Source organism: Colletes gigas, unplaced genomic scaffold (genome assembly GCF_013123115.1).
Source record: "Colletes gigas isolate AHSC1104 unplaced genomic scaffold, ASM1312311v1 Colletes_gigas_Sc00009, whole genome shotgun sequence".
In the NCBI taxonomy this organism is placed as follows: Eukaryota; Metazoa; Arthropoda; class Insecta; order Hymenoptera; family Colletidae; genus Colletes; species Colletes gigas.
This window is the reverse complement of record NW_025106638.1, coordinates 2,261,819-2,274,641: the sequence shown is the minus strand read 5'-3', so window position 1 is coordinate 2,274,641 and position 12,823 is coordinate 2,261,819. Positions and strand designations below refer to the sequence as shown.

The window sequence follows — 12,823 nt, the reverse complement described above, 5'->3', positions numbered from 1 at the left end:
TTAATAGTGGAAAGGAGCCCGAGATTGGCTCGAGAAATGGTTATTGACAAACGTTGTGCGAAGCGAAAGTGCCCCCCTCAAAAAAAAAAGAATGGTGACCAAGTTTGGCAGAAACGAACCTTTTTGGTCTTTTTCACTTGGACTTCGCGGGTGCCCCAGGAGACGACGTTCAGATTTATAATGGAGTAAAGGATCAGAAGAAGGTACATGGAGGGTATCGATAGGAGGTAAATAATTCCTGGCACGATGCACCAAAATTCTTGGGGGTGCAAACAGGCTGCTATGAAGAAGGAGCTGGACAAGGATATCAAGAATATCGCGGATGGGGATCCTATACCGTCCTCTCCGAGCTGGAGGGCCGTACCTACGATCACGGCCATCATTATCATCGCGTATCCCGTCGACAATATTTGCGCGCACAGAAGCTGAAAGGCAACGGGCGTTGTATTCACTGGAAGCGGACGATTCTCGATCGACGTTCACGGAGCTGGTCGACTTACCTGTATGTTCGCCTTACACGTGAAACAAATGATCATAAAAAGCAGAATGGGTATAATATTGTAGTAGAAGCTGGTCCAGTTGTCGATCTTGAAAGCTGCCACGAACGCACCCACCAACATGAGAAATATCGTACCTGGTCCCAGGATGGTACCGCCTGAAAAAGAAAGTCGAGGAACTATTTATTCGATCAAAAATAAATTTTTTTATGAGTGTTATTTGGTAATCAAAGTTTCAGATTCGGTGTCTTGGACTAGCTTTTGCTAGCTGAGGCCTCCAACAGGGTTTGTTTGAATTTGTAAACTTATTCAAGCTTCATAGGATCTCTTGCCAGGATGGTTGGAATTATCTGATTTTAGTCTAATTTTGTCGAAAATTTTGAGATTTGATTCGCTAAACTGACCCATGAGCAAGATCTGGTAGGAGATGTAAGGAAGAGAGATATTGTCGTTGATTTTGATCGTTCGTTTCGCGTCCATCAGAAGATCCATGATGTTCGCTATGGTTGAAGGTACCCATCGACGACGTTGATTGTAAAACTCGTTGAAACCCTCGGGCGCGTGTGTGTAAGCGTCGCTGGCCGCCGAATACTCGACCTGTAACGTTTAATAAAAAATGTTCCAAAATATGGGGAACAGCTTTCTGCTCATTTTTTGGTTGTCGGAGTGAAAAATATTATAAAAGTTACAAGAGGAAATTAGTGCAATCTCGTATATCGTTCCGTCATCTTTGAATCAATCTCCAATATACGTACCCTGTAGCCCCGTTGCAAAAGCAGCGTGCAAAGCCATCGGTCCTCCCCCTGATCGTACTGAACGTAATGTTTGGCCTCGTCCGATCTCGTAGTGTATTTTTTCATCACGTTGTCGTCCATCAGAGCCTTTCCTCTGAATAGCGAGAAGCAACCGGGGCTGCAAAGCACGCAACCGATCATGTGCTCCGTGGCCTTCTGCAGCCAATGACCGATCGCGTACTCGAACATCTGATACCAAACCATGGGACCTGCGCGCGACAGAAATAGCAAAAAAGGACGTTAGAGTCCTCGAATCGAACGTAACCTGTTCGTTTCTTTCGCCTGTGGGGCTCACCGGAGCCGACAGGATGGATGCGACCGCAAGCAGCGCCCAGGTTCTTGTTCTTCTTCATCAAATCCACCAGCAATTTCACGGCGGCCGGTTGGAAATCGATGTCGCCGTCCAGGGTGAGCAAATAAGTGTTTTCCGCGATCATCTCTTTCCGGTCCACGCTAATCGGCAGCTCCATCAATCTGTGCCCCAGCAAGTAGTACATGTACATAACCTACGAACAAAGAAAAATGAAAACCCCTTCAATTACATTTTCTCAAACGTGTACTGTTTAATCTCGTTTGAATTTCGCAATGGTCATGTACTGTACGGTGATGACTTGATGGCTAGGCACGCCGATTGGCCATAGCGTGATAGCGACGCCTGCTCTCAGAAGCATTGTCGTTATTGGCTGAGTCGCTCACAACCACAATTTGAGTAGGAACAGAGTAGGATAGGACAAGACTGAGAGGCATTGGCGTAACCGTAAGCTCAAAATACTAGCCATGAATAGAACAAAAGTGTATCTCTCGTAGTTATGGAGACCCTACTACTATGTAGCGTCAGAGCGGGCCTCTATGGTGGAAATAAGGTGGCGCATAGACCTTTTCTCTTTGCCCTTTATGTTTATGGGTGCCTAACCAACTAGTCATCTTTGGATAGTACCTACAGTCCTCCGCTGACTTGAAGCTTCGTGGAAGAAATGCGGGAGAAGTGAAGGAGATACACGTATTCCCACGCACACATTGATTTCTAGCTCTCTATTCGTCAGTTACACACACATGTGGACTGCCTGAGAGCAAGGGAGCGAGATAGGTAAATGTCAGCGGAGGACTATATGAATTTGTTGATTTCGAATGTTTCCTGTACCTGACTCCAACGTTTCCTGTGACGGATCTTGCTCTTGTCCTTCAGATGAGCGATCATCTTCGTTTTCCCGGGCAGAGTCCACACCAGTCTACCACCATAAGGGGTTGGATACTTCTTGGGGGCCCTCACGTGCATCCTAGTTTGATGAACGTCCGACGCAGCCTCGTCCAACGTGCCCACCAGCAATTTAACGAACCTGTTCACTTGCGATTCATTCTCGTCGTGGTCCGCTAACTCGAACGCGTCGTCGAAGAAAATGTGAGCTAAGTGAACAAGTTTATTTCTTCTTATTATTGCCGGAAAGAAGAAGAGAAAATAATTTTTTTGTAGTTCTTACTTTCGAACTCGTAGTAGTCCGGATCGACGACTTTCAGATACTTTTGAGCGACTCGTCTGGCGCATTGATCCTCGTCGAGGCGTAGGATACTTTTTAAAAATTCCATCATTTCCTCCTTGTTCTCGTGCCACATGGTGGCGCACGCATAGATTCTGGTTACGTGATCGCTGCTTTTTACTACCGACGGGGGTGTAGTTGTGCCGTCGGTATGCTCGTATATAGTCTCGTAATCCCCGTCTCCTTTTTCTTTCTCTATCTCTGCCAGATCCTGCGTGCAAACACCCGCAAACGTTATTCGAGTTCGTTTCTTTAACCGCCATTTTCATCAATATGGCGACCGTCCGTGTCCCTGATAATTACGATTCGTTCTCTGGGAGGGTTGTTTTTAATTTTACAAAACCTTGTCCAGTATCTGTGGAAGCGTCTTTACGGAATTTAAACTCGAGAAACAAATTGAATTCTTTAAATTGAAAATTTGCATCGATCGACTCGATTTAAAATCGAGTTTTAATAGAATTCTAGAACAGTCCAAACTAGAAAATTGCAAATTTGCAAGATATAAAAAAATAATAAATAAACCACCTGATCAAATTCAGGATCTATGAAATTTTTACAGGATTAATTTTTTTTAAAATAGACTCGTTAAAGTACGGGAAGGGGTTGATTTGTGAAGGGTCGTTTTACCTCGACTTTGACCTCCGGTTGATCGTCTCGTTTCCGGTTGAGACTCATCGACTGATCGATCAGCAGAGAGTCGTACATAGGAACGACAAAAAGCTTCTCCGTGGCTGCGAGACGCTCGCATTTCGGTGTCCAGACATGCAGAGTGATCCAGGTTTGAGACAATAGCCAGAGCAACCACACCCAGGCGTATTGTTTGGACACAAAATCGCTGAGAAAGTACAATGGCGGCGACTCGTAGAACAGATAGTCCGGTATAGTGCCGTGGAAAATGCATGGATCGCCGTTTCTCAAACCGCAGGCGGCGATCAACAGAGAGATCGATACGGGGATCGTCAGATTTACAGGGAAGGCGTAGCTGAAACCCTGTATCAGAATTTTGCAGGCGAATTTACCTGGAAAGAACATCATTTTTCTTGTACTACGGTTTCTCAATATTTACAATACACTCTTCGAGATAATTATTAGAATTTTTCTAGATTTTAGTGATTTTTTTAACGATTTGTGGTAAATACTTCGGAAATTATCGATATAAAATCCTCATCGAGAGTTTTGCTTAGATCGATCTGCCACCAGCACGTGGTTATACTTTTCGTTAATTCATAACTTATAATAAAGTGTATTTTATTCTTTGCACTCGTGCTACATCGGTTAATTATCCGTCCCGTGATTCACCGATCTTTCACAATACTCGAAACGTTTCTTATCGACTTGGAACCAAAACAAGTGTCTTTCACGACGAAACAATATTATATTATGGTAAAGTTATTGGTATTCACCCCAAGCAATCGCGTAGCAACGTTCTGACGTTCGACGATAAAACACAATTGGGTCATTCTACTCCGAGTCCATCACTTTTTGGTGAAATTGAAATACGAGGTTACCCAAGGGGAGTTCAAAATGTCGTTTCACTAGTTTCAAAGTTTAAAAATAATTCGTCGAACTTGAAATTCTAAAATTTTTGTTTATTTAGAGTCTGTGTTATTATTGATGGTATTTACCAAAAATGTAGGCGAAGTAGGCGCCGAATATTTGCAACAGAAGTACGTATATAGGCGTGGCCACATCTGCGGGTATTTTATCGCCGGTTTCGAATATATCTGCGATGTCGGTTATCATGTTGTTGGAGTCCTGCTGTACCACCGACACCATGATCTGATGATTCCCAAAAGCGCTTTTCAGCATCGTGAATAAATGTCCCACGGTTTCCCCTTTGACGTGAAGTATCAGCAGAGTGCTGATGAAGAATGCCACAATTTTCCACGCTGACATGAATATATAGGTGAAATATCGCGTGACTCTCAATTCCTTCTTCACCCTTCCCAGAGACCGGACGAATCCTGGCAAAAAAAACACCGCAAATAATCCTCATTACACGCCATTTTCTTTAAACAAAAACGAAGTACCACAAAAATGATATGTCTCTTTAACAGGATAGAGGCGACCATTTCTAAGTAATAATGCTTCCACCCGACTGCCTGAGTTTTAAATTCGATTTTAAGAACCCGAACTAATTGGAACGGGAACGGACGCTCTAATTACTTTCGTCCCCGGTTATTTCGGAAGTTATTCAAATTTTAAGTCGCCCAAGCGATCCCCCGGATAATAGTTCCGGGTAACTTTTCCGTAAGTTACATTACCGAGGGAATATTTCCACTTTTGTCGATAAAACAGAGCAGGTAATCGACTGCCATCTACTGGATCACCAATTGATTATAGATCGATCTGTAGTGTAATGTAACACGCCTCGTACAGTTAATTAGTTTTCACGTTTACTCGTTGAAGATAAACCATATGTAATTAAAAAAAAGTACATTGTCCAGTGAAACCTCGACATTACTCACCGAACGGACTTTGCATGGAAACGTAATTTTCCCACCAGCCGCAGGAAACCAGAAACAGAGCCGGTGGTATTAGCCACAACGATGGTCGGGAGCTGTCCAGTAATGGCCAAAGGACGAAACTTGTCCCTTGGGCGGCCAATGCGGCGATATCGATCAGCACCAAAACGAACCTCTTCGATTCGTCTTTGTTTTTATTCCGCGAGAGGAGCCCTTAAAACGAGAAATCGTCGTCGTATTAATTCGAATAAATATTCCTGGGTAACGATATTATAAATAGCGGCATGATTTAGTACGAAATAGTTTTGTACAGTGCGTTAAATTGGGTTTTCTCTGACGGTCATCGGTGCCCACCATGACACTCATGTTACGAAGGTGGTCGTTCTAAATATTCTATGCATCGATAATACATTTATTAATTAACAGTACACCTAATAACGCCAATTTAAGTATTAGAGTTTATTTATGGTAATCGTCGTAAGAGGTATCGAAGTGACGGTCACCGGTGTCTGTCGCCCAACACAATTTCATACGAAGCATTCTTTGAGAATTTATTCCAAGTGAACCTCTTCGATTCGTCTTTGTTTTTATTCCGCGAGAGGAGCCCTTAAAACGAGAAATCGTCGTCGTATTAATTCGAATAAATATTCCTGGGTAACGATATTATAAATAGCGGCATGATTTAGTACGAAATAGTCTTGTTCAGTGCGTTAAATTGGGTTTTCTCTGACGGTCACCGGTGCCCACCATGACACTCGTGTTACGAAGGTGGTCGTTCTAAATATTCTATGCATCAATAATACATTTATTAATTAACAGTACACCTAATAACGCCAATTTAAGTATTAGAGTTTATTTATGGTAATCGTCGTAAGAGGTTTCGAAGTGACGGTCACCGGTGTCCGTCACTCGACACAATTTCATACGAAGCATTCTTTGAGAATTTATTCCAAGTCTAAGGTTTTCACCGTTCATTCGGCATGCAAGAAATATCTTCCTTTTTTTGCTTCGATAATAATTTTTGGTCTTCGTAAATCATAAATCAGCGTGTCGACATTTACCTCCATTCGCCGCGAATAATTTGCTGGAACGTTGGGCTTTTCGAACAAATAATGTTCCTGAAACTTCAACTTTTGAACGAGCATCGCGTTAAGGTAATAGCATGACCAATTTATTAACCTAAATCCTGCGGAGAATAGTAATCGAACGGAACGAGCTACCCCGGGGCGAATAAATCGTATGAAATTGTGCAAACAATATCGAATTCAATCTCAATCGATCATCGTCCTCGTCTTATGGATTCCATGACTGTGCAGCTGTCGAAAGAAACACGATCAACGGACAATGCATTTGTTAACCGTTAACGCGATGACTGTCCAGTGACCCACATCTGGATCAAAATGGTGTTACGTCGGGAGTCCCCTGAATACAGAACGAACTAAAACTAAATTCTGTAGCTTCGTAATGAAAATAATGATATATAGTACTCGAGAAAGAGAGTAAACTATTTAGTAAACGGCCCAGTGACCCACATCTGGGCCAAAATGGTGTCGAGTCAGGAATTCTCTGAACCAAAACTAAATTCTGTAGCTGCATCATGAAAATAATGATACACAGTGCTTGGGAAAGATATTAAACTATTTAATATCAATTATTTTTACATATACAAGGTGTTCCATAAGATGACAAATATTAGTCGAAAATGTAGAATAAAATTTCTGTGTACAATGTTTAAGGTTCGTCCGACGCGTCTGTCCATTGCTCGCTGCTTCCACTTACGCTAGTATAGAAGTTGCTATTGCACGAGCATCAACCCCAACTCTAAGTTATACAGGAAGTACTCAAAGAATTATAATACAAGGTCAGATATTCTGTTTTTAAATAGAAAAGACTTCCAACATAAAATTCATTAACTCGAAAAGAAGGTCGAAGACGATATCGATAATCGACGCGAGGTTTCGTCGATTTTATGCACAGAATCGATCGTCGAACGCCCCTTGTATATCGCCTATCAAATCGTATATTCGATAAGTATCGACCTCGCCGGCACCAGTAATGTAACAATTATTCCGCCACATCATTTCACGGTTACGAGCAATTTATTACGAATTTAATCTTCAGGTATTAATCACTGCGAAATCGCGTTTCTTACCCAGCAATCCCGGCACGAAGCACACGCAATTCGTCAGCATCGCGCCTTTAACGACGTCCAAATCAGGAAGCACTGCCATAAACATTAGTGCCAGACCGACCACGTGGCAGGTCTCCATGAGAAAAACGAGGAGGAAGTGAGCAACCGGCGGTTTCTTCCACGACTTGAAGATACATATTCGGAGGCTGCGGATAAACGTGCCGAATTCTGGCACGGAGAACGCGATTATGATGCACCAGATCCACGCTATCCTCTCCTCTTCCGGCAACGTCACCACAAGCTCCTTCACCCGGCCTGAAAGATCACAAAAACAGAGTGTGTCTCATTTATAATATCATACCGAGCCCACTACTATGAAATTTTGTTCCATTAGGATTGAAAGGGGTACAAATAAGTCTTCCGCCCTTACAAAAATTTCTACTGTTCGATGAGAGTGTCTCGTAACTAAAGAAACAAAAGTAAAGAGACAATTTTTAAAATATTAGAAAAAGGAGTCATCATCGAATCCTGAATTTTGTTTCCAAAAGGTTTGAAGGCATGCTAGTTTATCTTTAAACAATTCGATTTTTGTTTTTATTTACTATTTTACAAATTTTTTAATTGAATTTGACTCGAACTTTTATATATTAAAGGGAATTCTGTGCAAATAGTTTCGTCCAGCACTGTACGCGCGATCGATGAAGATTGCTCATCGACGAGAATGATCTTTCGTTTCAAAATGGTGGTGTCAGGACTAATTGTAAGCAGAAAGATCGTTTGTATTGGAAACGCCACCCACGTTCGAGTACGAGAGAAAATATATCGGTTAAAAAATTTTCTAATTATTCTCATCGAGCTCGAACAATTTTCCAACCGCTGTCACGAGCGTACGAGAGTGTTTTCGACATGTTTTCACGCACTTTCTCTCCTTTGCCTAGATTGTTAGGCATACTATGTACGCGTTGGCGGCAAATCGTTTCGTCGTAACTATGTCATGAGCACGATCCACTTTTTACAATACGCTATTTCGTACGATCTTTTCTCCTCGATTGGGTAAACGAATTTTTAAACAAATATAAACTTTGTTGTTTTAAACGAAAACACAGTTATATTGCAATCTTTGGATGGCTCGTTTATTTATTTCGTGCGTAGCGTTGATTAATAGCGACGTGTATCGAAATGATCATATAGCGAGTGTAAAAAGTGTTCATACAGCAGAGAATTTGAAAAGTTTTGCAATTCCCTGTTAATTTTCGCGTTCTTCTCGATTGGGTAAACGAATTTTTAAACAAATATAAACTTTGTTGTTTTAAACGAAAACACAGTTATATTGCAATCTTTGGATGACTCGTTTATTTATTTCGCGGGTAGCGTTGATTAATAGCGACGTGTATCGAAATGATCATATAGCGAGTGTAAAAATTGTTCATACAGCAGAGAATTTGTAAATTTTTGTATTCCCTGTTAATTTTCGTGTTAATCGAATCGAGACAGCTCTTTCTGCTCGTAGAAATTTGATCGATTACTTACCGAATTGCTTATTGCAGAAAACGATCGTTCGATCGGCCCTGAGTTGCGACGTCATAAATAGAATAGTTCCTTTGGCAACTACACCGCTTCCTAGCACTATCACAAAAACTAGCAGGTAAACAATGACCTTAGTTATCTGTACCGTCGCCTCCAGGCATCTTTGATCGGCCATCGAACCGGAATCGATTTTTGGCGGCGGATTCCGGAACACGTCCCACCCTTTCGTCTCCACCACCATCCTTTGACTGCAACACAGCACGTTTGTACGTAAAAAGCGGCAACATTCGAATTTGAAATTCAGTTTCTCGATAGACAAAATCAATGGAATAATGAAAATATGCACAATTGTCAAGAATTACATTTTAGGAGTTCAAAACGAATTTCTAACGATTTTAAATTGAATGGTACTTTATTTCGTTCAATTTTTACTACGTAGGAAGATGATGAATGTAGAGTCCAATGATTTGGTATCGGATTCCAATGGTTTGGAATTGTTTTTTTTGAGGGGCGGGGAAAAAAGCCTTGGCTCGTGATGGTTTTACCTTGATCGTGCATTCGGTTAAAAGGACGCGAAAGGAGAGGAGCGGGCTCGTGCAATTTTTACGATTTATGCATCTTGGTATGCAAGGCGGTTCGGTCGGCACAAAGAACGACCGAGCCTCGCTCGCTTCTCGTTTTCAGAACAAAACGATGAACAATGTTTGCGAATACCCGTGGTTGCCTCGCAAGGATACATTTGCCACATACCTTTCGCCATAGTCCTGAGTCAATGGAGTACTCTCGCCGTCTGAAAAGTCATCCGCGCCAGCGACCGCCACGTCGCCCGGTATCATTCCATTTTGGGTCTGATTTTTGGACATTCTGCCGATCAAAAAATAACTACGTTAAAAAACAACATTACCGCCAGACAAGTACAAAAATTTAACTTTATTTTCGAACCCATTCACGGGGGGAAAAAATCGTTTCAATCGAAAGAGCTTCGAAAGTAGAATTTATTACGATCTATTTAAAAAATCGTTGTTATGTTATGTTTCAAGATACGGTTAATAATATTATTGCAGTTTTATCATTTTTCTATGAATATTCTAAGCATTTCTTTAGCGTTTCTCGCCGCCATTTTGAATGTTTACGTTTGGTTGCCCCGTTCTTTAGAAACGAGGAGTATAGAGCAGGGAACTGGACTGCAAACTTGTAATCGAAGAATCATAGAAATTGCCAAGTGCAATGTTTCTTTACGATCGACGGTTGTCAAACTTAATTCTTCGAAATGAGTTACGACGATGGAGTAAAAATGCTACGTAACGGATCAGTTGGCAGCCAACTTTCTACGTTTGTCGCCGACCAGCGAGCCTCGCGACTGGTTTCCATAGGGTAACCACCACCCAGTCTTTCGTGGAAAATATCCTGTTCGGTGTTTAAAAACACCGAATGAGAAAATAGTCATTTCTAAAAGATAACTTTCGCAAAATTAAAATGGACGACCCTGGCCAGGTTTCTAAGAGAATCCAAACTTGTGTAAAAAATAGCATTATATATAACGTTTCATCGACGATTTAAACTTTCTTCGATACAAATATAGAACATTGTAATTGATTTTTTTACTGATAGGGATCTAAGTTTATCGCAGTTGTCTTAACACGTTTTGCCTCGGAATATTAGCATACTCGTTGCTTCGTAGTGTTACAATATTTTACAATTGTGTTTTGTTTAATTAATCCTTTTATATTTGTAACCTCGCTTCGTGTCCGATGTTAATCTTCGTATAATTTCTATTTTGCATATTTAACAGCTTGCACCTAAGACGATCTAAATCCAAGGTCGAAAGATGATACAGATGTCTCGACTATTTTTTGCATTTAATTCGATCCTCCAGGTTTACGGAAACTTTAATTTCGAATTAATTAGCGATTCTTCGGATCTGGAACGGACACGTAGCCCGGCCGCGGATTGCAAGTTTCTGCGCTGCTTTATTGCCTCGTAGAAATTTAGCATTCGGACATGTCTAGACCACGAACGATCGTTTAAATAACGGATTCTGGACGTACACGTAAATCTGAATTTAACTTTGAATTTCGTGAGGCTATAATCTCTTGATTTAACTATTCTACGCTTTCGGTATTCCTAACGCCGATAACATTATTCAAAAATGATTAAAAAAGTATCAAGGTTCGTTTATTTTGAAGGTTTTGAACGTTGCAGGTTCGGAGCGCCGGTCACCGGTGACCGTCAGTCAACATCGTTAATACGACTTTAAAACAGTGGTTGAAAGAAAGAAAAAAAATCACGTACGAGGAAAAATGATTGCATAAATGTCTGAAAAGCATAAAATAAGATGGCGAATATCCTTAAAATTTAAGAGAAAGTACTCTCGACACATTTTACTCGAAATCCAATATGGCGGACGGTGGTAGTTGAAATTAAATACATAGAATTTCTCAATTCTAGTCGTATTTAATACTCCAAAAATATTAGAAAATAACTAAGTTTTGCGAAGTACGAGTGAAATGTTATTTTTACGATTGAAATATTAGTCGTGGTAGCCTGGAAAGTAGGTTATAAAATATGATCGTGTTTAAAGAAGACAATTACCATTCTAATCTTCGTCGAACGGTAGGAGAACGGTGGTAATCGGATTCAATATGTTCGCGATAAGGTGTAACATATGTTGGACGATGTTTGACGATGAAATATTGGGAATTGAAAATCGAAAGGCGCGGGACACGCGTCGTTTGGCAAGTGTACCTAGGTGTACCGTTTCCGTGGTATCTATTAATTAAAAGCCAACGGAGCGTTATTAAGCGACGAAATAGGGCAGAATGGAGGAGAGGAGAAGGCCTTCTTCGACGAGAGACGGCGTTTCTTCGTGGCGTTTCAATCTCGCATGGACAACGCGAAGGCGGAGGCGTATCTTTGTTCGCGGAGGTCTGGGCTTTCTGGTTCCTGGACACTGAAAGTGAAAGGGAACGAACTGTGAAAGATAACATAGCAAGGACGTCCACTGCAACTCGCCGTGTCGGTTGCTGCCCTCGAGGCACGTCACGGATTCGTTCATTCCGCGGGTTCACCCCCTCGGCACCGCTCGCAACGCTCCTTGCATCCTCCGTCCGCTTCACGGACACTCCTTCTACCTCACCCTTGTTTGTCTCGAATGTTTTCCACAAGAGACGGGGGGGAATTGCCGGTAACGGTTCAGGGTTGTCGATTTCTCTACCAGACCCCTCGAATTGTCCACGAAAACCAGACACTGGCTTACTTGCTACTTATCGTAGACCTTATTTTTATGTTGCTGAAATTTGTGAGTTTTATCTAGATTTATCTTTTTCAACATCCGACCTTGAAAATTCATTTCTTTAACTTCTCGGTGAAAATTCATGGTCGCTCTGTGTAGCGTACTTTCTTTGTTTTGCGTTATGTAAATACGGAAGTTGGTAGTTCGACAACCATTCTTTCACTTTCATTCTGGTTTTCCATTGTATTACCGTGGTAATGCGTTCTCTGCCATGGTGGTCACCGGTGACCGGCACTCGAAACTTTTAGTGCTGATACTCGTAAAATTTTTAATATCTTTACTGCAATCTCGATTATTCACCAATCATTTTTCTACTTTCATCCTGTTTCTCCATTATTTTACTGTGGCAATATGTTCTCTGGCATGGTGGTCACCGGTGACCGGCGTTTCTTAAATTGTTCACAGTTGATCAATTTAAATATTTGTAAAATTTGTATTGCAATATCGATGGTTCGCCATCCATGTTTCTACTTTTATCCTGTTGCTCTATTATTTTACTGTAGAAACGCGCTATCTGCCATGGTGGTCACCGGTGACCGGCACTTGAAACTTTTAGTGCTGATACTCGTAAAATTTTTAATA

At 41.4% G+C, this 12,823-nt stretch overlaps 1 protein-coding gene across 1 annotated transcript in view; it reads right to left on the bottom strand.

Moving 5' to 3' along the window:
- Window positions 1-12,823, bottom strand: part of LOC122397366 (chitin synthase chs-2) — a 32,454-nt gene that overhangs the window by 10,269 nt on the left and 9,362 nt on the right. The window contains exons 2-14 of the mRNA XM_043396488.1: window positions 9,700-9,813; window positions 8,953-9,197; window positions 7,444-7,737; window positions 5,295-5,504; window positions 4,452-4,790; window positions 3,454-3,845; window positions 2,770-3,037; window positions 2,433-2,695; window positions 1,587-1,797; window positions 1,253-1,500; window positions 902-1,094; window positions 501-655; window positions 120-425 (exon numbers count right to left, since the gene is read on the bottom strand). Of these exons, the coding sequence (XP_043252423.1) occupies window positions 120-425; window positions 501-655; window positions 902-1,094; window positions 1,253-1,500; window positions 1,587-1,797; window positions 2,433-2,695; window positions 2,770-3,037; window positions 3,454-3,845; window positions 4,452-4,790; window positions 5,295-5,504; window positions 7,444-7,737; window positions 8,953-9,197; window positions 9,700-9,812 (3,237 nt within the window). The 5' untranslated portion in view covers window position 9,813. The remainder of the gene's footprint in view (window positions 1-119; window positions 426-500; window positions 656-901; window positions 1,095-1,252; window positions 1,501-1,586; window positions 1,798-2,432; window positions 2,696-2,769; window positions 3,038-3,453; window positions 3,846-4,451; window positions 4,791-5,294; window positions 5,505-7,443; window positions 7,738-8,952; window positions 9,198-9,699; window positions 9,814-12,823) is intronic.